At 54.9% G+C, this 22539-nt stretch overlaps 1 protein-coding gene across 22 annotated transcripts in view; it reads left to right on the top strand.

Moving 5' to 3' along the window:
• The first annotated feature begins 94 nt into the window (after positions 1 to 94).
• Positions 95 to 22539, top strand: part of Madd (MAP-kinase activating death domain) — a 37233-nt gene continuing 14788 nt past the window's right edge. For 3 of the 22 annotated variants that reach the window (XM_013513915.1, XM_013513914.1, XM_005383983.2), the window contains exons 1-24: positions 96 to 378; positions 3671 to 3808; positions 4308 to 4904; positions 5454 to 5757; positions 6434 to 6565; positions 6949 to 7062; positions 7812 to 7892; positions 10030 to 10208; positions 10509 to 10744; positions 11123 to 11279; positions 11494 to 11597; positions 11680 to 11870; positions 12233 to 12486; positions 12716 to 12855; positions 13626 to 13727; positions 14953 to 15012; positions 15355 to 15457; positions 15990 to 16176; positions 16271 to 16421; positions 16690 to 16896; positions 18547 to 18600; positions 19456 to 19556; positions 20514 to 20597; positions 20839 to 20997. In XM_013513915.1, coding sequence (XP_013369369.1) covers positions 3747 to 3808; positions 4308 to 4904; positions 5454 to 5757; positions 6434 to 6565; positions 6949 to 7062; positions 7812 to 7892; positions 10030 to 10208; positions 10509 to 10744; positions 11123 to 11279; positions 11494 to 11597; positions 11680 to 11870; positions 12233 to 12486; positions 12716 to 12855; positions 13626 to 13727; positions 14953 to 15012; positions 15355 to 15457; positions 15990 to 16176; positions 16271 to 16421; positions 16690 to 16896; positions 18547 to 18600; positions 19456 to 19556; positions 20514 to 20597; positions 20839 to 20997 — 3759 coding nt within the window. In that variant the 5' untranslated portion in view covers positions 96 to 378; positions 3671 to 3746. Of the gene's footprint in view, positions 379 to 3670; positions 3809 to 4307; positions 4905 to 5453; positions 5758 to 6433; positions 6566 to 6948; positions 7063 to 7811; positions 7893 to 10029; positions 10209 to 10508; positions 10745 to 11122; positions 11280 to 11493; positions 11598 to 11679; positions 11871 to 12232; positions 12487 to 12715; positions 12856 to 13625; positions 13728 to 14952; positions 15013 to 15354; positions 15458 to 15989; positions 16177 to 16270; positions 16422 to 16689; positions 16897 to 18546; positions 18601 to 19455; positions 19557 to 20513; positions 20598 to 20838; positions 20998 to 22539 lie in introns of all 22 variants that reach the window. The other 19 variants (XM_005383993.2, XM_013513920.1, XM_005383997.2 and 16 more) reach the window with 14 other exon arrangements.

The raw sequence follows: 22539 nt of genomic DNA, 5'->3' as shown, positions 1-22539 counted from the left end.
GTGTCGAATTAAAGTATCTCTGCGCCACCTGAACAAAAGGTATTACCCTGGGTCCTCCCCTTGGCGTTCAGCGGCGCTGGGCTGGCCCAGCGCTCCGCTCCGTGTTCCCACTCCCACACGGCTAAGGTGCGCAGCCGCTCTTCTCGCGCTCGGCTCCACCTTTCGCGCACGGCTCGGTGCACCCCCCGGGGGTGGATGGTACGGCCCCGACCCCCTCGGGCTCCCCTCTCGCCCTGGGTCCGAGTGGTACGCGCCCCCCTGTGCAGACGCGGAACTGGCGCCCGGTGGCCTCGGCGCCGCACGGGGGAGCGACGGGCGGCCCGCTGCCTGCCGGAGGCAGTGCGGCAGTCCGGCGGGTCCCCGAGACGCGGGAGGCAGGTGGGTCTGCGAGTAGGGGGCCCTGGACGGGTACGAGGGAACCCCGGGAGGGGGCGCGCTCAGAGGAAGAGGGGCTCGCGGAGGAGCGAGGGGGCGTGGAAGGTCGGCGGAGGAAGGGGCTCAGCTCGGCTCCGTCCCCGGGCGGGCGCGCGGCGCGGGTTGTGGCGGGGGCGGGGAACTGTCCAGCAGGTGAGGAGGTGGGCAGCCAGGGCCACCGGCTGCAGGCGGCACCGCGCCCGGAGGGCGTGTGGTGCGCGTGTGCACGGGCGTGCGCGCGTTTTGCGTGCGGCGCTGTGTTTGGGGTTAGGGTACAGAGGACCACATCTCGGGTTAGGGTATAGAGGACCATATTAATTTGGTGCTTCAAAGCTGATTCGAGTGGAGACACTGTGTCATCTTTCCTGGGACTGCTCCGCGGTCCATCCTCGGGCATATCGCTTCCTCCTCCTCCTTCTGCCCTCTCTTCTTTCTTCCCCGACCCTGCCCATCGCCGGCCTCATCGCTTGAGTTCTCCACGCTGAACCAGTCTGTGCTGATGAGCTTGCAAGGTCACTGCCTGGAGAGGGGGAGGAGGGACAGACAGCCTCCCGTGGTGCTCGCGTCAGCAAAGATGTCATATCGCACCCGGGTTCCTGTGGTTTTACTATGAGATGCTGCCCCAAGAAGGGACAGATCCAAAAGGGTGGTTAGCCTGGCCACCGTAGGCTGAAAAAAGGCATAGATAACGTAAAGGTCTGTAGATTTGAGATGTAGATGCTGATTTGAGACTTCAGAACAGTGGGCGTTTTGAGTTTGATGCTCTGGACTATATAGAGATAAGAGTCAGGGGCTTTGCATGCATTAAGTAAACCAGGGTCGAAGGAGGAGGCAGTCAGCCTGATTGGTTTTGATGACAGTGAGTTATAGGTGGTGTTAGAGGATTTTGATTCTTCCTGGAAATGGGAAAGGGAAAGAGGAGACAAGAAGAAAAGCCCTTCGTATCCTTGCAGTCTGAATAACTGAAGGTAATGGCTATGAATGAGATATAAATTGTGGCCAAAAAATGTGCCGTTTGTAGCTAGGAGAGTCACAAGATGGTGGGGTCCTTGTGGCTCTGGAGGAAGATGAGGATGGTAGAAAACATGATAATGAGTTTTGTCAGATAGTCCTCAGTGGAGAGGCGTTGGCATCCCAGGATAGAGAGGTCCCAGTGCCTAATTTTTTAGTAGGAGATGCCTCTGGCCTGATCGCTGAGATTTTAGCCAGAAAGCGCTCCTGGTTCTCAGTGTAGCCCTACATTTCAAGGTTTAGCCTAGAGCTCTGCTCCTATAAATTGTTTTACTTTAAGATACATTGGCTCTCACTTTAGGTATTTTCTATACAATCTTTTAATGGAACAAGTTATGTTTTCACCCATATCCCATCTCATTTCCCCGGTTCTCTCCCTTTTTTATTCTGGCCACATCCGTAATGGTGTCTCACATGACTCTAGCAGTTAGGAGAACAAGAGGACCGTTTGGGGTCATTAAACAAAGGTGATCCCAGAAATGAGTGAATGTGTGACATGCTCAGAAACCTGGTGGTGAGATGCTGCTATCAAAAGCCAGGATGGGGACCAAGTGCAAACTCGCGGCAGATGAGGGAGAAGGAACCTAGTTCTCAGTGGGTGCTGTGGTGGACAGGCAAATCCAGGTTTAGGGCCCCGGCTGACTCCGGAGTAGAAGCCGATAGCACTGTGTGGTCACCAGGGAGAGGAGGGGCTGTGGCTCTGCTATAAATAGTGCTGGGTGCCTGAGTCGCTATGGAGACAACATTGAATCCTATTACCTGCCGGTCCTCTATTGGGAGCAAGGGAAAAGAGGGAGCAGTAGGCTGGGATACAAGAGGTGCTGCAAAGAGTTCTTGTTTGGTATTAAATAGGGGAGAGAAAAGACAGAACTTCTACTCACTATCTAAGTCAAATAGGACTTGTGTGCATATAAGTATGGGCGTGCACACAGCAGTAAGCAAGGGTGTGTGTGTGTGTGTGTGTGTGTGACTCTCTGGGAACAGTGTCTCAATGTGATCTTGCATGGAGCTTTGAGGCAAAATTCTGGAGCTCTGGAAATAGCCCCATAGTGGAATGAAACACTTTATTCAGAGAAATACATGTATAGGGAGATCTAGTAGGAAATAAGAGATAATTTCCTGCAAACTTTTCCTAATTCCAGGACTATAGTTTAGAAATTTCTCTGAGCTCCTCTCCCAGTCCTGGGAGGAATCCTAATATTTCTGTGCCTAATGCATAATGTCTGTAAGTTAGAGTGGGATGAACCCTCATGTGTATATCTGACCCAAAACTCTGCTCTTAGTTGCTGACTCCAGTCCCGAGACTGGGATAGAGAACTGTTTGTTCAGCACCAAGGGCAGAGCTAACAGCAGCAGCTGCTGAGACCCTTGCCTGAAGGGGGCGAAGAAGTGGTTCAGAGAGGCAGTTGGGACACAGGCGTTCTCCGTGCGACATCACCTGTACTAGACGGCCAGCTGTTGTAATTGTCCAGGTGCAATTAACTGGACAGTCTGTGTGGTAGCTCCTTGCCAAGTTGAATGCAGATTGTTGGAATAGGTTTCATCTAGACCTAGGTGGGCAGGTAATGCTGATTGAGTCTGGTGTGGTCCTGATCTTTCTTGGAGCGTTCTGAAAGTGACTAATTTGAACTCAGTCATGGTAACCAAGACGAAGTCATTTCCAGAGCAGAGCTCAGGGTCTAGGCTGGAAATGAGCTAGGTTGGTAGGGGTGGGGAGATGAACCATTATCTACCTATCCATCTGCCTATCTATGTATTTATTTGTATTTCCTGTGCTTGGAACTGAACTCAGGGCTTTGCACATGCTAACCAGTAACTCTACCACTGAGTTAAATCCATAGCTTCTTACCCTACTTCTTTTTTTCTTTTTTGTACTAGGGATTTAACCCAGGGCCTTTGTCCTGAGCAACACCCCCAGCCCTTTTTTTATTTTTCACTCTTGAGACAGGATCTTGTGAAGTTGCCCAGGCAGGGTTTGAACTTGTATGATCCTCCTGCCTCAGCCTCTTAGACCACTGGGATTATAGCCATGTGCCACCATGCCCGGTTTATTCTGCTTCTTGATATTTGACTCGGAGCTGATAAACCTACAGTGTGGGAAGGTGTCATGTTCTCCTATCTTTAGTAGGAGAGTCGAGGCCTCTGACCTGTGCTCCGGGCTGGGATGGAGTTGAGAAGGATGGTTCCCTTGGGTACAGCCGTGGATCTTATCAGTACATTTTTCCTACTAACCTTGGATTTTCAGATAATATCAGAATTCCTCCTGGGATCTCTGACTCCTTGCTTGAAGTTTCTCTGAAATGAACTGATGAACTGGAACCATGGTGCAAAAGAAGAAGTTCTGTCCTCGGTTACTTGACTATCTCGTGATTGTAGGTGCCAGGTAACTATGAAGAGACCATTCATTGCCTTACCTGGGATAGTCCCCAAACTGCGGTTGTTCTCCTTTCCTGTTTGCATGTGGCTGTGCCTGTCTCGTTCCTCTCCAGTATTTTACCCCAGTGAGAGCATCGAGGCCAGAAGGGAAAGCAGCACTGTGGGGTGGATTCAGAGTGTGAGTCTCAACAGAGGCAGAGCAAAACTCTGCTCCTAGTATCCTTGTGATTTTTTAGCACATACGCTCTTCATGCTTTCTCTGCCTACCTGCACTCTTCTGGTACTTCCTTAGCTTCCACACTTGGAGAGGTGCTAATCAGCTGCAGGTATTGGTGATTGCTGGCGTGGCGGAATTTTGGGGATGGGTGTCTTCGAAGTACTCACACTTCCCAGTTAGGCCCCTTTATCCAGAAGAGCATGTGGAGTTATACGCGCTGCCTGAAGTCACAGTTTGATAGGGGTGCTGTCCCTGCTGGCTGCTGACTGTCTCTGTCCTCTGTCCTCAGGCACCCAAGCAGTGACAGTGTAGCCCAGACGCCAGAGCTGCTGCGGCGCTACCCGCTGGAGGATCATGCCGAGTTCCCCCTGCCGCCGGATGTCGTGTTCTTCTGCCAGCCGGAGGGCTGCCTGAGCGTGCGGCAGCGGCGCATGAGCCTGCGGGATGATACCTCTTTCGTCTTCACCCTCACGGATAAGGACACTGGAGTCACACGTTATGGCATTTGTGTCAACTTCTACCGCTCCTTCCAGAAGCGGCTGCCTAAAGAGAAAGGGGAAGGCGCAGCGGGGTCCCGTGGGAAGGAAGGGACCCGTGCCGCTGGGGCCTCAGAAGAGGGGGCCCCCGAGAGCTCGGAGAGTGGCCCATCCCTGCAGCCCCCCAGTGCCGACTCCACCCCTGATGTGACCCAGTCTCCAAGGGCCAAGCGCCGGGCCAGGGGTGGCAGCCGGTCCCGCAACAGCACCCTGACGTCCCTGTGCGTGCTTAGCCACTACCCTTTCTTCTCCACCTTCCGCGAGTGTCTGTACACCCTCAAGCGACTTGTGGACTGCTGCAGCGAACGGCTGCTGGGCAAGAAGCTGGGCATCCCAAGAGGCGTCCAGAGGTGCGGGCTCCCAGCTGAGGGGGTGGGAAGCGCGTAGAGATGGCTGTGAGGGGCGGGGGACGTGTCCTCCATAGCCTGAGGGCCTTTAGACTTGTTGATGCATGGTCACCCTGGCTAAGAAAAAGGCTGCTGCAGAGCTGGGCCTCCCATTATAATGCTACACCCCAGCCCGTGCCTTGTTTTAAGTCAGGGTTTGCTAAGTTGCCTGGGCTGGCCTCAAGCTTGTGACCCTCCTGCCGCAGCCTCCCTCATAGCTGGGATTACAGGCATACACCACTGTCCCGGCCCACACCCACATTTTTACACTTGTCCCTGCTCCCGTGTGAACCCTCTGGTCCCCTCTCAGCTTGGAGAATGAGTTCTCCCAAGGAGACTCTTTCTTTTTTTTGGTACTGGGAATGGAACTCACGACCTCACGATCTCATGACCTCACTCTTGCCCGGCTGTGCTGCTGAGCTGTATCCCTGGCCCAGGAGACTCTTTCCTGTCGTTGCGGTTGGTTTCAGCTCCTGCTGCCCAAGTGTCTGACTCCTGCTCTCTGCTCCTCAGGGACACCATGTGGCGAATCTTCACAGGATCCCTGCTGGTGGAGGAGAAGTCGAGTGCCCTTCTGCACGACCTCCGCGAGATCGAGGCCTGGATCTATCGACTGCTGCGTTCCCCGGTCCCCGTCTCTGGGCAGAAGCGAGTGGACGTCGAGGTCCTCCCTCAGGAGCTCCAGCCCCCGCTGACCTTTGCTCTGCCAGACCCATCTCGGTTCAGCCTGGTGGACTTCCCCCTGCACCTGCCCCTGGAGCTGCTGGGCGTGGACGCGTGTCTTCAGGTGCTGACCTGCATCCTGCTGGAGCACAAGGTACGCGGGCACAGCCTGCAGCGTGGAGGGCTGGCTTCTGAGCTCTTTGAGGACAGGAGCTGCATCTTTTTCATTTCTTTTATGTCTAGGAGGTAGCACAATGCCAGGTAATAGCAGGTACTCAGCAGTGTGGGTTAATGCAGTTACTGGTCTCATGTGGGATGTATTCAGAGGGCTTGCTGCTCAGTGGAATTATCCTGCTCCCACTCTCTGGAAATACCAGTAGTTCTGTCTTGTTGACTGACCCTGGGACATGGAGCAAACTGAGTGGAAAGGTAGCAAGGGAAGGTTACTCAGTGCTTGGGCTGTATGGGAAGGCATGGGGTGAGGGAGGGGTATTGTGGGAACTAAGCTGCTGCTGTAGACTTGGTGAGACAAAAACTGAATTGTAAGCCAGATGCAGTAGGCACACACCTGTAATCTCAGATACTTGGGAGGCAGGAGGATCACAAGTTCAAGGCCAGCCTGTGCAGTTTAGTGAGACCCTGTCTGAAAACAAAATTTTTAGAAGGCTGGCGCAGTAGCCCAGGGTTAGAGCTGTTGCTCACACGCATGAAGCCCTGGGTTCAATCCCTGGTGCTGCAAAGAAGAAGTCATTGAGTTGCAGCGTGGGAGGTGTTTTCTGGCTGACCTTACTTCGCGCTGTCAAGTGATCAGTCTGGTGTGGCTCTGACAGGTAGTGCTGCAGTCCCGAGACTACAACGCGCTCTCCATGTCCGTGATGGCATTCGTGGCCATGATCTACCCCTTGGAGTACATGTTTCCCGTCATCCCACTGCTTCCCACCTGCATGGCATCGGCGGAGCAGGTGCGTCCCGAGGCATCTTCTGCCTTTGTCCCCTCTCTTCCTGGGGGAGGAGACTCAGTGTCCTCAGAAGGCGAGAGTCACTACTGGCCTCAGGCCACCATGACGTGTTTGCAAAATCCAGTTGATGTGGAGTGATCCGTGTTGTTAGTCATGGTGAGTGATTATGGCCTCCACCACACTGCTGTACGTTGTGGAACATACAGAAGATGCGTTGTGTTACCTTTCCAGTGTCTAAAAAACGCCTGGTTTTGAAACACATTCAGCCTCAAGGGTTTTAGAAAGGGGTTGTGGCTCTGCATGTCCTTATCTAGAAAAATCCTGGCTGGCCAAGTGCTCCCAGGAGGCTTGGTATTTGTTTCTTATCCTCTTTGTCCTTCCCACAGCTGCTGTTGGCGCCAACCCCATACATCATTGGGGTCCCTGCCAGCTTCTTTCTCTACAAGCTCGACTTCAAGATGCCTGACGACGTGTGGTTGGTGGATCTAGACAGCAATAGGGTGAGGCATTGGAGGGTCCGGAATGGGACTGTATTCTAGACCCAAGCCTGCATAGCCTGTTTTTCTAGACGATTGCTCTTTTGAGACTTTGAAGTAACTCTTTCTAATGCTGCGTTACTTTATTGGCCAGATGGGCTCTTTGTGAGTATTCAAAGAATTAGCAGGATTTGGTTTTGCCGGAATTAAGTGCTCCCCTGGCATCTTCTCTGACAGCACTAGGGCAGTTAACTTCTGTGGCATCATTATCTCTGGTATAGATCAGTGATGGCGAACCTTTTAGCGTTTTCAGTGATAATAAGCAGCTGGCTGTGGCACGTGTGCCGTAGGTTCATGACCACTGGATACCATCTCCTAGTGCTTCTACTGAGGAATGGTTCCCAGTAAAAATGCTTCCAAGACAGACTTCTAAAAAATTAATATTTGCAGTGTGATGGATTAAAGCTTTAGTAGAAAGCCCTTCTGTGTGTGCACTGTAAAACTTTAGAAGAGGAAAATAAGTGTAAAGAAGGATCTGTAATCCAATTATCTGGTCACCAGTAGCATTCATGCATATTTCCTTTAAAACATATATGTGTATTATGTGTATGCATGTGCATATAAATGTATGTCATAACACTTAGAAGTATATATCGTATATGATACGTGTGTGTGTGTGTGTGTAAAATCGTCCTCTTGTTAGCTGGCCGTCTGTAAGTGAAAGTCCTGCGCAGTCATGTAAGGTCAGGCCTTTTGTCTTTCCTGTGGTGCAGGTGATTGCCCCCACCAATGCAGAAACGCTGCCCATCCTACCAGAGCCAGAATCTTTAGAGCTGAAGAAACACTTAAAGCAGGTAGGTGAGCGGTGGAGGAGAGTCGGGAGGAACAGGCGCTGTGGGGTCCCTGTAGGACAGTGGTTTCCTCCAGACTTCAAGTGGACTCCATTTTCTTTATCTTGGGTGGGCTTAAGAGATGTACCCCAATTTGGCGTAGCAGGTGAATCTCAAAGATTCTTTCTTTTTTTTGTGGGGGAGGGGTACCGGGAACGGAACTCATGACCTCAGGTTTGCCAGGCAAGTGCTTATGCCACTGAGCTATATCCCAGGCCCTCAAAGAATCTTTCTAAGGCTCCATCACCCTGGAAAACTTAGGTTTATTTATTTATTTTTTTGTCTTTTTGAGACAGGGTCTTGATATGCAGCTCAGGCTGGCCTTGAGCTCACTTTGTAGCCCAGGCTGGTCTCGAACTCACAGCGATCCTCCTGCCTCAGCCTCCAGAGTGCTGGGATTACAGGCGTGTGCCACCACGCCCGGCAAAACTTAGGATGCCATAGGAAAGAGCCCTTCCCGTTCTGTTGGGTATCCTGTCCGCTGTTCTTCATGGCGTCAGATGTTCTCTCCGTCCCTACAGAATCCTTACCTCAGACTTACTTTCTCTGAGTGATCCCTCACATCCGTTTTTTCATTCATTGCTTTTGTTCTTTTTTTTTTTTTTTTTTTGAGACAGGGTCTCACTATGTAACCTAGGCTGGCTTGAACTCCCAGCAGTCTTCCTGCCTCAGCCTTCCAGGTACTGGGATTACAGGCATGGGCCACCACGCTCGGTGCTTCTTTTTTTGAGATTTAAATTCAGTTGTTTGTTTTTTAGTTTCCTCATCTGTAACATTGAAAGGTTAGCTGCTACATCTCTCTCATGTGAGAGGACTTTTGAAAAAACACATAGCCTGATCCCAAGTATAATAGTATGGCAGTTGAGTGTTGTGTGAGTTTTTCTGTTTGTACTTACACTTCCCATTTAACTTCTAGTTTAGTGTGCACGTGTGCAGTGCACACTGATCACGTTCCTCGTGGGGAGCTGGGACGTGTACGCAAAACGTTTTAATACTTTCTATGTCTCCTTCCCTCTGCCTGCTGCTTTTCTTCCTCTTTTGCACGCTGACCACAGTCCCTGAAGGTAAAGCTGGGCCAGGCCTGCTCCCCGCCCCACCCTAGCGCAGCACACACGGGCCTCCTCCCGCGTGAAGGGTCTTAGGAGCTGTGTGTGCGTGCTGTGCGGAGTCCCGTAGTCCCTCTAGATGGCATCTCTGGGATGGGACACGGGTCACTTCACGTCGCCTCTCTGGCTCTCACCTGTTTCGTCACGTCCCGTGTGATGTGGCGTCTTGTGCTGCAGAGTGTGGCGAGATCACAGGCTCGGAGACCTCTCTCGCCGCCTTCACTTGCTGTTTCCACTCCCGCTGGAGCTGAAGTACAGCTGATGAGAGGGAGAGGCCGATCTGAAATGATGCCAGTTCCCTAGTCTACTTGTAGGTGCGCAGACCCTTGGGCGCGTTGTTCTGACCGCTGCTTCTCAAAGTGTGGTCCACGGACCGGCTGCGTTGTCCCCACCTGGGCTTGTTGAAAACACACGCGAAATCAGAACCTGCATTTGGGTAATGCTCCGGGTGACCCCGGGGCTCACTCATATCTGAGAAGCAGCACTCAGCTGCACCAGGGGTCTCCACGCTGCCCCCCAGAGCCTGTTAGGGGCTCGTTTAGTTTGTGAGTGCCGCGTACACGAGGCCCCCATCCCTTCTGACCCAAGAAGCTCTGTTTTTTACATTGCAGTTACTTACTTTTTCATCTAGATTTCAATGTGGAAAACGCTTGGTGACTCAAATAAATTGGAAGCTCTGGTTCCAGACTTCAGATTTGGTGAAGTTGCTGTGAGCTCCAGCTTTTGTCAGGTTGCCCTGAGCCAGACTGGCTTAAACATGAAGAGCTGCATATTCAGACTGTTGTGTAGGCCAGAATATTTGGATTTTTTTTTTTTTTCCAAAGTTGCAGGCCCCGGAATGGGTTGGCCGTGATTTGCAAGTGAGTGCTGTTCTTCGCTGAGAACTTCCTGGTCAGAGAGTGCGATGTGGAAGACTCTCGGAGGCTCCCGATGGCCGCAGAGAGTGGCTCGCTGACCCAGGAGTCTGCCTTAGTGAGGGCTTTCTTGTTCCGCAGGCCCTGGCCAGCATGAGTCTCAACACCCAGCCTATCCTCAACCTGGAGAAATTCCACGAGGGCCAGGAGATCCCGCTGCTCCTGGGAAGGCCTTCTAATGACCTGCAGTCCACGCCGTCCACCGAGTTCAACCCGCTCATCTACGGCAATGACGTGGATTCGGTGGATGTCGCCACCAGGTGAGACGGAGTGGGTGACCCGGTCACGGCTTCCTGAGTCTGCTTCTCTGCTGTCTCAGCTGTGTGGCAGACTGTCTCCCTGGGCCACATTTGCTTCATCTGTGAAACGTGTGTGATACTTGGTTACGTTTTCTACTTTAGCAGAGCAAAGAGAAGTAGCTCAGGACAGCCCCAGGGGGCAGTGCCGGCTGTTTCCCGCGGGAGCCTGTGCTGTGGGAAGTGGTCTGAGGACTTTGGTTCTCGGGGTGCTTATCCCCCAGCGCACACACCTCACCCCGCCTCGCGTCCCCTCTCCCCCAGAGTGGCCATGGTGCGTTTCTTCAATTCCGCCAACGTGCTGCAGGGCTTCCAGATGCACACGCGCACCTTGCGGCTCTTCCCTCGGCCCGTGGTGGCCTTCCAAGCCGGCTCTTTTCTAGCCTCGCGTCCCCGACAGACTCCCTTTGCCGAGAAATTGGCCAGGACTCAGGCTGTGGAGTACTTCGGAGAATGGATCCTCAACCCCACCAACTATGCCTTCCAGCGAATCCACAACAGTGAGTCCCCTCCACCCTCTGGCGGCCCCAGGTGGGCCGGTCCCTTTGCTTATTCCCGCGCTAATCTTTGACCTGCCCTCCCATGCCTGTTTTACTTTAGACTTTTCCCAAGCTGTTGTTGTTGATTTTTATATTGAGGACTGAACCCAGGGCCGCCTTTGAACTGAGCTCTACGCTCAGCCTTTTTTGTTTTTTTGGGAGAACGTTTTGCAAAGGACCCCATTGCCTAGGCTGGGTTCGAATGTGCAATCCTTCCGCTTTAGCCTCCCAGAGTGCCGGGATTACAGGCCTGCACCACCACAGCTGGCTCCTGCTTTACTTTCTGTGCGTTTGCCTTTTTTCCCTGGCTGCTAACTATTCCCCTTCCTCCTGGGACAGATATGTTTGATCCGGCCCTGATTGGCGACAAGCCCAAGTGGTATGCCCACCAGCTGCAGCCCATCTACTACCGAGTCTACGATGGCAGCTCTCAGCTGGCTGAGGCGCTGAGTGTGCCACCAGAGCGCGACTCGGACTCCGACCCCACTGACGACAGGTGAGTGTCCCTCCTACCTTGCTGGCCCGTCCTCAGCACACAGGAGATCGAACTTCACAGGCAGTGGTGCCAGGCATTGCGTTATATTTTGATGAATTGTTTTTCTTGGCTTTCCTTTCTCCTGGTCTTGAGTGAAGTGTTCTAATTGCAAATTATTTATCTGGTCTCTGTCTCCTTCCTTCCCACTCCTCCTGCCCTGTGTTCTCTTTGGCAGCGGCAGCGACAGTGTGGATTATGACGACTCGAGCTCCTCTTACTCTTCGCTTGGTGACTTCGTCAGTGAGATGATGAAATGCGACATCAATGGCGACACTCCCAGTAAGTGTGCCTGGGGACCTGGGCCGGCGCGGGCAGGGCTCGGGGATAAGGCTGTCTTACCTGCATCCCTCGGGTTCGGCAGATGTGGACCCTCTGACGCACGCAGCGCTGGGGGACGCGAGTGAGGTGGCGATTGATGAGCTGCAGAACCAGAAGGAAGTGGAGGAGCCTGGCCCTGATGGCGAGAACGCTCAGGAGAACCCTGCCCTGCGCTCCAGCTCCAGCACCACCGCCAGCAGCAGCCCCAGCACTGTCGTCCATGGAGCCAACCCTGTACGCAAGGGCGTGGTGATGGACAGCAGTTGGGATGTGGCTGTGCGTGTCTGCGGCAGGCTGTGCTGGCACCGTGCTGTACCTGTCCCGCTCTGCCCCCCTTCTTCCGTGAGGCCTCATGGCTCAGAGCCTCTTGGATGTAGTTGTGACCCCAGAAGGAGATCACAGGGTGTTTTTGGGGTACAGCTAAGATCCCCTGTGTGTAATTTGTGGAGGCATTGAACAGGGGTGCCACAAACATTTTTTGCCCACGTATGCCACAGGGTAGTGATCTGACAGGTGTGGCCCTGTCTGCCAAACTGGGGATGTGGAAGGGCACCCTGGGCACCAGGTGACCAGTTTTTACTGGATGTGGCCCGCAGGAACCTGCTGACTATGCCGAGATGGACAGCAAGGCGTCAGTCGGCGTCTCCAAGCCCCTTCCTTCCGTGCCTCCCAGCCTCGGAAAAGCGGGCGTGGACCGGCGACAGGCGGAGAGTGGCGAGGGGTCAGTGTGCCGCCAGGCCTGTGACAGCCTGTACTTGGAGCCCCCGTATGGCCTTCCCCCCGAGGAGGATGAGGATGAGCAGGGGGAGCGTTACACGCCCCGCTTCAGCCAGCATGTTGATGGCAGTCGGTGAGAGCAGAGTCCCTCCCAGCTGGGTGCTGAAGGACCTCACGGCAGTGGGCTCTGGGCCGGGCACTTGCCGAGCGTCCTCGTGGTCCTGCCATTCCTGAGGCTGGTGCTTGATCCAGGAGCTCAGGCATCGCAGGGAGGGAGCCACAACTGCAGTGCAGCCTGAGGCCCATTCTCCCCAAGATTAGGTCCCCCGCCTGTGGCTCATAGGTGCCACTGTGCATTCAAGGGCTCAAAAGCTGCTGCGGCCCAACAGCTTGAAGCTGGCGAGCGACTCGGACGCAGAGTCAGACTCCCGTGCGAGCTCCCCCACCTCCACCGTCTCCAACACCAGCGCCGAGGGCTTCGGGGGCATCATGTCCTTCGCCAGTAAGTACTGAGCCCGGCCGTGCCTCCTGTCCATCTGAGATGTGGGGCTGGGCTGCCCTCCCCAAGCCCTAGTTGAGGCCATCTGGGGTGATACTGCGGAAAGGATTTTTAGATGGGGTCCAAAAAGGACAGGTAAATCAGCCACTCAGTGTTTGTGAAGGTTTCGTCTGTTTCAGGCAAGATAGCCGAGCAGTCCGTTGAAAATTGACCATTAAAGTCAAAATCACTACTTTATAGAAACATTCTGGTCAGATTTGCCTTAGGTTTACGTCAGATGTATCCTTTGCTACTGAGGGGCTTCTGTGAACGTTCTTTGAAGTCTACCTGAGGCTGATTTTTGTGTTTGAGACTTGCCCTGCAGTGAGGAGTGGTGTCACTTCAAGTGTGCGGGTCTCGGGCGGAGAGAGCCTTCATGGGGTGTGAGTGGAAGACCTCCCTCAGCCAGGGAGGGGCAGCTCCCCCTTCACACCAGAAGGGTATTAACCGCCAGCTTTTGGGCGGGGTGAGCAGTCGGTGAGGATGTTATCACAGGAGGTGGGCAGTGACAGTTGTCACTGGGTTTTTTTTTTCGTGACTGGGTTTTGAGCATTGCTGGTGATGATCCCTTTGTCGGCCCCGAATTAGACGTGATCCCTTCCAAGAGCAGGGACTGTCCGGCCCAGTGCGCCACCTGCACTTAGAAAGGAGGGAGGAGAGGACCGTGCCAGTCCCAGGCCTCAGTGTTTTGATTTCCTCGCTGAACGGTTGTTCCCGCGCCCTCCCCTCCACAGGCAGCTTGTACCGGAACCACAGCACAAGTTTCAGCCTTTCAAACCTCACGCTGCCCACCAAAGGTGCCCGCGAGAAGACCACACCATTCCCCAGTCTGAAAGGTAACGGCAGCCTTTCTTGTGCCAGGCCGGGTTTTCCTAGAAGACCGTCAGACCTGGCGTGCCCGTCAGGAGCCCTGGACCCCGAGCGCTGGGGCTGGCACTGCCCCCACTCGCTTCTCATGGCTTTCAGTGCGCGTCACAGGCGCCTGGCGGGAGTCGGATGAGACTCGCTGTAGATAGAGAAGGCCCTGTCCTGTCGAGTAGGTTCATGGCAGCTGTGGCGTCCCTGCTGCTTCTGGGGGTGGGGAGACCCTGGTCAGAGATCCGTGACTGACGTAGGGGTCATCAGCTGTCCCCAGTCACCTGCCCTGAGGATGAAGCCATCCGCAGAGCTGCCCCTGGAGCGTGCCCATGGAGGCCTGGCAGTGCTGACAGAGCCGGCTTCGTCCCAGGGTGGGGCCCATGTTGGGGTCTGGGAGTGGGCCGGGTGGCTTTCCAGGACTTCTTTCAGTTACCTTGTGACCTCTGACAGTTTGAGGGGCCTCACTGAATTGAACTTGGCTTTTGTTTGTTTTTGGTGGCTACCGTGCTCGAATATTTAATTACGGTAGGGAGTGCAGAGTAAGAAGGAGCTCCGTGATTCTGCGACTGAGCTCTCACCCGCAGTGACTGAAAATGCCAGGGGTCTAAGCGATGGCTCCTCCAGTGGGGAGGGGAATGTGGCCGAGGCGAGCAGAAGGGGGCCAGTTCAGGGACTGAGGAGCCCCGCAGCAGCAGATCCGGCCCCAGCTGTGGCAGGCAGGCTGGGGAGGGGGTGGTGTTCATGCGGCTGGCTTTGTTGGATCCACCGGAAGGGGCGAGCGTCGAAACCTTCATTGCATGCTGGCGCTTCATCCCATCCGCTGCTCCTGTCCCTCCCGGCACCTCCCATCCGCACGTCCCCCACTCCCCACGGCAGTGTCTGCGAGAGGAGCCTCTTGCCCGGGGACGCCCCCAAGCCTTTGGACCCCTGTGCTAGACGCGCATGTGCCTGCTGAGCATCGAGGCGCCCTTTGTTGTTACTCCCCCTGGCTTCGGGAGGCCCCAGCCTTAAAGATGGTCCTTCTCGGAGCCTTGGTTGTCTCCGGGTCACTTGGCCTCCGGTGCTAGTGTGACCGAGAGCCAAGGTCACTTGCGCCCTTGCAGCTTTGGGAGGACTCTCAGACGCTTGACTTCCCGCTCCATCAGAGGGTGTATGGGTCACGGTGTCATGGTGCATCTACTAATTGTGTATTTTGTGTCCCAGTATTTGGGCTAAATACTCTAATGGAGATTGTTACTGAAGCCGGCCCCGGGAGTGGTGAAGGTGGGTCTTGCCCGTGAGCTGTGCATGATCTCTTTTCTCCTAGCATCCTCCGTGCCTGCCTGAGGGCCATCCTCCTCGCGGAGCAAGTGGCCTCCCCTGAGTGACCTGCCTTGCCGTCCCGAGAGCCCGTGCTGCCCACGGGGCGCGCTGCGGTGCATGTGGAGCGGCCGTCTCCATCCCCACCTCCTCCACATTGCCATGGCTGCTTCTGCCTGTGTGTGCCGCCCCGGTGCCGCCCCAGCCGGCCCCGCTGGCGTGGGCGCAGAGCACTGCCACCCAGGGCTGTGCTGTGCAAGCCCCGGCTGGCAATGACACCTGTCTTTCCTGCCTTCCTCGCTACAGGAAACAGGAGGGCCTTGGTGGACCAGAAGTCGTCTGTGATTAAACACAGCCCAACAGTGAAAAGAGAGCCTCCGTCACCCCAAGGCCGGTCCAGCAATTCTAGGTAATGAAGGGCGATGCTGTTGTTAGAGTTCTCAGGTAGAGTAGCTGGGTGCGATGGTGCACTCCTCTACGCCCCTCTCTCCTGAGAGGCTGAGGCAGGAAATGTCAAGTTCAAGGCTAACCTGGCCGGTGTAGTGAGACCCTATCTATAAGTGAACGATGAAAAGGGCTGGGTATAAACCAGTGGCAGAGCGGCCCTGGGTTCATTCCTCAGGGGAAAAATAGAAAAGGTTCTCGGGTTGGGCAGTGGTTACTGTGCAAAACTTGAGGACACTGAAGATGTGGAGGGAAGCTCTCGGAGGGGAGGAAGTCAGTTTCCTGCCCGCCCTTCCCGTTCCCGTCCGCTCCCCACTGGGCAGTGATGTTTTCTGGTGGGAAAGGGGAAACCAAACTACCTGCAGATGGGATGCGGAGGCCAGGGACCTCACAGGGCGTGGCTTTGCCTTTGGCCTCTGGAGGCAAATGCGTGCCTGGTGAGAGGAGCGCTGCTCTGCCGGGCGGCCGGTACCCACGGCGTGCTGTGTGGCCCGCAGCGAGAACCAGCAGTTCCTGAAGGAGGTGGTGCACAGCGTGCTGGACGGCCAGGGCGTGGGCTGGCTCAACATGAAGAAGGTGCGGCGGCTGCTGGAGAGCGAGCAGCTGCGGGTCTTCGTCCTGAGCAAGCTGAACCGCGTCACGCAGACCGAGGATGAGGCCCGGCAGGACGTCATCCCGGACGTGGTCAGCGCTGGGCCCGGGGCGTGGGAGTCTCCTGGGCAGAAGGACGTGGATCCTGAAGCGGGTGTGCCCACCAGGCCCTGGCTTGTGGTTGCAGGAGATCAGCCGGAAGGTGTACAAGGGCATGCTGGACCTCCTCAAGTGCACGGTGCTCAGCCTGGAGCAGTCCTACGCCCACGCGGGGCTGGGGGGCATGGCCAGCATCTTTGGGCTCCTGGAGATCGCGCAGACCCACTACTACAGCAAAGGTAGGCCGCGCCGGCCCTCTCCCGCTCGTCCCCAGGGGCTGCCGACGTGTCCCACAGTGAGGGCCCCACGGGCTGGGGGTTTTGTGTTCTAGCACGTGTGTACGTAGTGGGCCTGACTCGGTTGTGAGAAATCAGATGTCGGCCGTGCCTTCCTGCACTCCCTTATTCACCATGGCCCTGCGTCCCGGCGTCTCGCACCTCATTTCCTCGCCTGGGCTCCCGTCCGCTGCCTCTGTTAACCTCTGTCTGTCTTTGATTTTCCCCTCAGAGCCAGACAAGCGGAAGAGAAGTCCCACAGAGAGTGTAAATACCCCAGTTGGCAAGGACCCTGGTCTGGCTGGGCGGGGGGACCCAAAGGCTATGGCCCAGCTGAGACTCCCCCAGCTGGGGCCTCGGGCACCGAGTGCCACAGGAAAGGGTCCTAAGGAGCCGGACACCAGAAGTTTAAAGGAGGAGAATTTTGTAGCATCTGTGGGTACGTATCCGTGTGCGTGGTGTGCTCCAGGGGTCCTGGCTCCTTCAATATCCCTCCCTTCTCTCAATCCATCCAGAATCCTGCCTTTCTCTCCCCCATGCTTTGCTTTCTAGAGAGGGAGATAGGTCTGTGTCCATTTCTAGTGCTGTCACTTTGTATTTCTCTGTCCCTTTGCGCTCCATCTGTAGCCGCCCCCACTGACATCTTAGAGGAAGAACAGAAGTGTTGTTCCGAGGCCTGTGAGGCGTAGTGCAGGGGATCTGAGCAGTCCTCCTCGTCCCTCTTTTTATTTCTGGATTTCTTCACATAGGGAGAGGCCGTGTGAGCTCCAGAAAGCTGTAAGGAAGTTTATAGAAGCATCTCTGGGTTGTAAACTGATGATCATCCGGGTCTCTGAAGGCAGTTTTTCCTCAGCTGGGGACTGACTGCCAGGACTCTGTGCCTCGGTGTCGTGTCTGCAGCCCCCACTTTCCTGGGCCCAGGGCCCTGGAGCTAGAGATCTCCGAGTCAGCTCTTCTCTCAGCCCTTCCTCCCCTGCCTCATTCGCAGCAGCTCAGGTTGTGTTTGTCTACACACTCTCTGGAGTCACCTTGGTTTGGCTTCCTCCCTCCCTGGCCAGGGTCGCCTAGGCCGTGCGTGTCTGTCCTTTGCTGGTTCTGGGTCCCCAGGCACCCTACTTAGCTGATGCCTCTTTGTCGCGACCACTAACGGTTAAGGCCCCATAAATGGTGATGAGGAACCAGTTCCCTTTTTGGGGCACTCCACTTCTCTAGCCGGCATAACATTCTCCTGGAGGCAGGTGACATGCTTTCTCCTGCCCCGACAGAGCATTCTAGAAAGGGAGCTGCCACGTGAGGTTGGAGGTCTTGAGTTGCACTCCTGTAGTTGCCCCCAACTAGAAATGTTTGGGCCAATCACTTCCCCTCGTTCCCTGTCTCCTCTCCTGGGAAACGAGGAGGTCCTACAAGTAAACTCTGCAGGTCCTTCCAGGAAAGGAACCGCTGCCATCGGAATCCCGTCTGCTTTGCCCTGAGAGATGCTAGTCTCGGCCATTCTGTGTTCTCTGTCGCTTCTGCCGGAAGCATGTGCTCAAGCAGCTGGCTAAGCGTGGGTCTCTTGGTAGGGCAGGCACTAGTTCTGAGGGCGAGTTGTTCTCTGGCGAGCAGCAAGGAAGGGCGCTGACCAGCTCTGTCCAGCCAGCGAGTCTGAAGCGCTTGGCTGATGGGGGCTGTCGTCTGTGTTACCTGGTGTCTGTCAGGGCTGCTGTCCCCGGCTCCTAGGGCAGAGAGCATGGTTGGTGCGCGTTGCAGCTGATCCCACATTATGTCACGCCCGCACTGTCGAGCGCCAAGTCCAGGCTCTTAGGATCAGGTTCCTAAGGTCGGAGCGGAGAGCCTCCTCCCGGCCCTCCCAGGGTTTCTACTGCCGCATTGGGGCTGGTTTAGGATTTGGATCTTTAGTTCTGAGTTGGGGGAAGGCCTTGGATATCTTGGTTCGCGTCCCCCTGCCCCGGTGAAGACGCTTTGTATCTCTTGGTTGGTAATCCTGTGCCCAAGATGGAGTCCACTAGGGTGGGTGGGTGTCCCTCCACCCGTCTGACCAGCCTCTGACTCTCTCCTTTTTCTCCTGCTTGCATTGCATCTGGGGTAGAATTGTGGAACAAGCACCAGGAAGTGAAAAAGCAAAAAGCTTTGGAAAAACAGAGTAAGGAACAAATGCCCCTTCCTGTCCCCAAGTCTCCCATACCTGCCAACTCCCCAGGCCCAGTGCTCAGCCCCACCCCAAATTTGCTCCTGGGGGGTATTTGGCCGGAAAGCAGGTAGGTGATGTGTGATTTCTAGGCGTACGGCTTGTAGGCTGCTTCCTGCTCCACCCCCAGCACACAGGGTGTCTCGGAGAAACCCCCACACTTCGGTGGGGGAGGCTTTGTCGAGTGCGGTGCCCCCATTGGCTGACCGCTCCCCACCGCCAGGAGGCCTGTGGGCACAGTTGGCAGAGATGGTTGCTGTCCCTCCGTGTTGAGTCTGTAGCTGCCCACCTCTCTGGTGGCTTGCCTAGGCACGCTCTCCTGCTTCCTGTCATCCTGTCCTTCTGCCATACCATTGTGGGGGTGCGGTGAAAGGGTGGTTGTTGGTTGTTTTGTCTGGTATAGCTGTTGGAGGGCAGGGTGGGGCGGGCATTTCCTTTTCTCTGCGGGGCTGGCCTCTCCCAGCTCCGCTGGACACATTTGCTGATGACCTGGGCGCCTTACATGGCCCTGGCTCCAGTGAGGCTCTGACTCTGGGCGCCATGTTGTGTGGTTGGGCAGTGGTGGGACACTTCTGCCCGAGGGTGATTGGCTCAGCATCTTCTCCGGTTGAGAAGAGGGGTCCAGAGCCCCCTGAGACCAGGTCTAATTTGTTCTGTTTGGTTTTTAAAGCACCTGGGCGCCTCTTCCTCTGGGTCCGGGGGGGCAGTCCCTGGAAAGGTGACTGGGACCAGGCTGTGCCGCTGTCCCACTCCCTTCTCCAGCCCGCCCCACCCTCTGTGTGCTGAGTGACAGAATTCTTCCCTTCTCAGTGCCGGAAGTGAGCAAACCTGCCTTTGACCTTGGTGAGACAGAAGAAAAGAAGTCCCAGATCAGTGCGGACAGTGGTGTGAGCCTGACGTCTGCTTCTCAGGTTGGACAGCTTTGTTGGAAATGGGCAGAGTGCTGTCATCCTAGCACTCTGGGAGGCTGAAGCAGGAGAATCACAAGTTTGAACCCAGTCTGGGCAATTTAGTGACATAACATGCCATGTCTCTAAATGGAAAATAAAAAGCCTGGGGTTGTAGCTCACTGTGAAGGTCCTGGGTTCAAACCCCAGTATTGCAGAAATCAAAAACAAAAAGATGGAATTAAATTTGTTATCTCAGAGTATTTCTTTAAACAGTGTTAGGTTTGAACATAGGGCTTCACACGTGCTACACAAGCACTCTACCGCTGAGCCACACTCCCAACCCTCAGATTTTTTGTTTGTTTTTGGTTTGGTTTTTTTGAGACAGGGTCTCACTATGTAGTCAAGCTGGCCTCAAACTCATGGTGATCCTCCTGGCTCAACCTCTCAATTGCTCGGATTACAGGTGTGCACCATCACACCCACCTTCAGAATACTTAAGTTAAAACAGGTGAAAGAGCAGCTTTAAAACAACATAAATATCCAGTAATGAAGGAATGATTAAACACGTACCATAAATCATGTAATATAGTATTAGTGTCTATGAAAGGTTGTGTTTTCAAAAATTTAGTGACATGGAAAGATGCACCACAGGCTATAAGCACTATGATTCCGGGTTTATTTTTAAGTTGTATTTAGAAAAGAGAAGGGAAATATATTCCTTGGTAGATCTGTGGCTTATTCTTATGTCCTTATTTTTTTATGTGTCTTTGACAGTGCGTGTATTTGTTTAATGGGTTTTCCTCCTTTTTCACTGTGTAAGTTATGCTGTTTCCTATTGAAGAAAGGAACACGTGACTCACGGCCTGTCTCAGGGCCATGTCAGAGGGTGGGCGTGGGAAGGGAGGGGCGGTGTTTCGGAGGGCAGTGAGGAGCAGATGGACACCTCCCTCCTGCGCCTGAGCCCATGTCTTCTTGCAGAGGACCGATCGAGACTCTGTCGTCGGCGTGCGTCCGGCTGTTCTGGTCCGAAGCTCAAGTCAGGACTCTGAAGTTAGCACCGTGGTAGGGGGCACCACACTGGCACCCGGCGGGCGGGCGCGGACCCCGTGGCAGGGGCTCCCTTCTCTCCGGAGGCCGTCCCCAGCCTCAGGACGGCATGGTGCTGGTGGAGCTGCGTGCCCGTCCCGGGCCTCTCTGTGGCTTAGAAAGAGGGCACTTGGAGACGCTCTGACAGGCCCGTGCCGCGGGAATAGCGAGAACTCCCCTGCCTGGGAGCGGCCCTCACCGCCCTGTTCCTTCCCAGGTGAGTAATAGTTCTGGAGAGACCCTCGGTGCGGACAGCGACCTGAGCAGCAACGCAGGTGATGGACCAAGTGGTGAGGGCAGCGCCCACCTGGCAAGTTCTCGGGGCACTTTGTCTGATAGTGAGATTGAGACCAACTCTGCCACAAGCTCCATCTTTGTAAGCTTTATTTACTGACCCAGGAAGACCTTTTCTTTACTGGGGGAGGGAAGTGGGCTGGAGAAGTACGAGAAGTTAGGAGACAGAAGGGAAAGCTGGGGTGGGGGTGCAGCTCTGTGGGAGAGCGCTTGCTGAGCATGTGGGTGGCGCCGGGTGCCACCCTCAGCCCTGCAACAAAGTAAAGCGGCGCAGGTGACAGAAAATGTTTCTTAAGGCTTTTTTCTCAGTCATTTGGCTCTGTGATCTCCTGAATTGTGGGTAAATGAGGGCCCTGCAGTTGGGGAAGGGCGTCCAGTCCCCTGTGGTAATGGAGCGGTAGGTGTCCGGCGATGTCAGGCCAAGGGCAGCTTTCACAAGTGCCAGGGTGCCTGTAACTATGGACTGTGGTGGCCCCTTGACTTACGAACTCAGTGGGTTCCCGAGGGCTGGGTAACTCACCTTGTCAACTGAAGGCTCAGGTTCCTCTACGCAGCCTTCAGAGTCTCTCCTGTACAGAGGCAGGTCTCAGTGTCCTTAGAGAGACACTGGCCCGGGACCTCTCCATTAACCCCGTACAGGAAAGGATGTTACCATGCTTCTTCCAAAGCTCTTTAAGGGTTAAATCTAAATGAGACCATCTGGAAGCACATGCAGCCGGCATTCGAGTCATAACCCAAGCTGTTCATTTGTCGGGTCAGTCATAGCTTGAGGGTCCACTGTTGCCGAGCTCTAGTCTGGTCCCTGCTCTGTCCGGATAGTGTTTGGAAATAGCGTCTCACTGCAGCCCATTCCTGACAGTTGCTTCGTTCATTAATGAAAACCTAGGAAGGGATGTACAAGTGCCAGATTCCATCCCAAAGGGACGAGGTGCTGCGGGCGTGATTCCACTCGAGGGGTATTGCTCTGAATGGTCTTTTCCGGCAAGTGAGAGAGCAGAGCCTTAAGGAGCAGAAGCTTTTCCCCTCAGGCACCTGATAAGGCCTCAGCGCTGTGGTGAAATGGAGCCGTGCGGCCCTGGCTGTGGGCACGCAGCTCGCGCTGTGTGGCTGTGCCGAGGCTCTGACCCACTCACCTCTTCGTTAGCAGGGAGGACAGTGGAGCTTAGCTTCATTCTGTGGGCAGAATGGAAGATAACATTTGAAGGAACTCTCTTAACACTGGTGACTAGAACTTTCTATACACGCCTTTCTTCCCCAGAGGGAAGGTTGGGACAAGGTTGAGGGTCAGGGTGACGCTGAGTCTGAGTCTGTAAGGATGGTACCGTCCGGAGTCAGTCTTTTTTGTTGTTGTTTTTTCTCCGGTACCGGGAACCGAACTCACGACCTTGCGCTTGCCAGGCAGGCGCTTTGCCGCTGAGCTAAATCCCCAGCCCCCGGAGTCAGTCTTGCAAGAAGCCTTCCGGGACACATTCTTACTGGTCCTGTGCAAGGGATCTTTGTACAGCTGAGTTGCTGATAGCAGTTGCCTAAATTTCTTGGCTCAGGAAAAGAAGTAGATTAAATCGATACGGTCCACTGAGCAAGGTCCTGGGCTGTGAAGCAGGAGGTTGGCATTCAGTCACAC

The sequence above is a fragment of the Chinchilla lanigera genome, unplaced genomic scaffold (assembly GCF_000276665.1).
Source record: "Chinchilla lanigera isolate Chin_1 unplaced genomic scaffold, ChiLan1.0 scaffold00021, whole genome shotgun sequence".
NCBI lineage: Eukaryota > Metazoa > Chordata > Mammalia > Rodentia > Chinchillidae > Chinchilla > Chinchilla lanigera.
The sequence above is the reverse complement of the archived record's forward strand: the minus strand, read 5'-3'. Positions and strand labels throughout refer to the sequence as shown.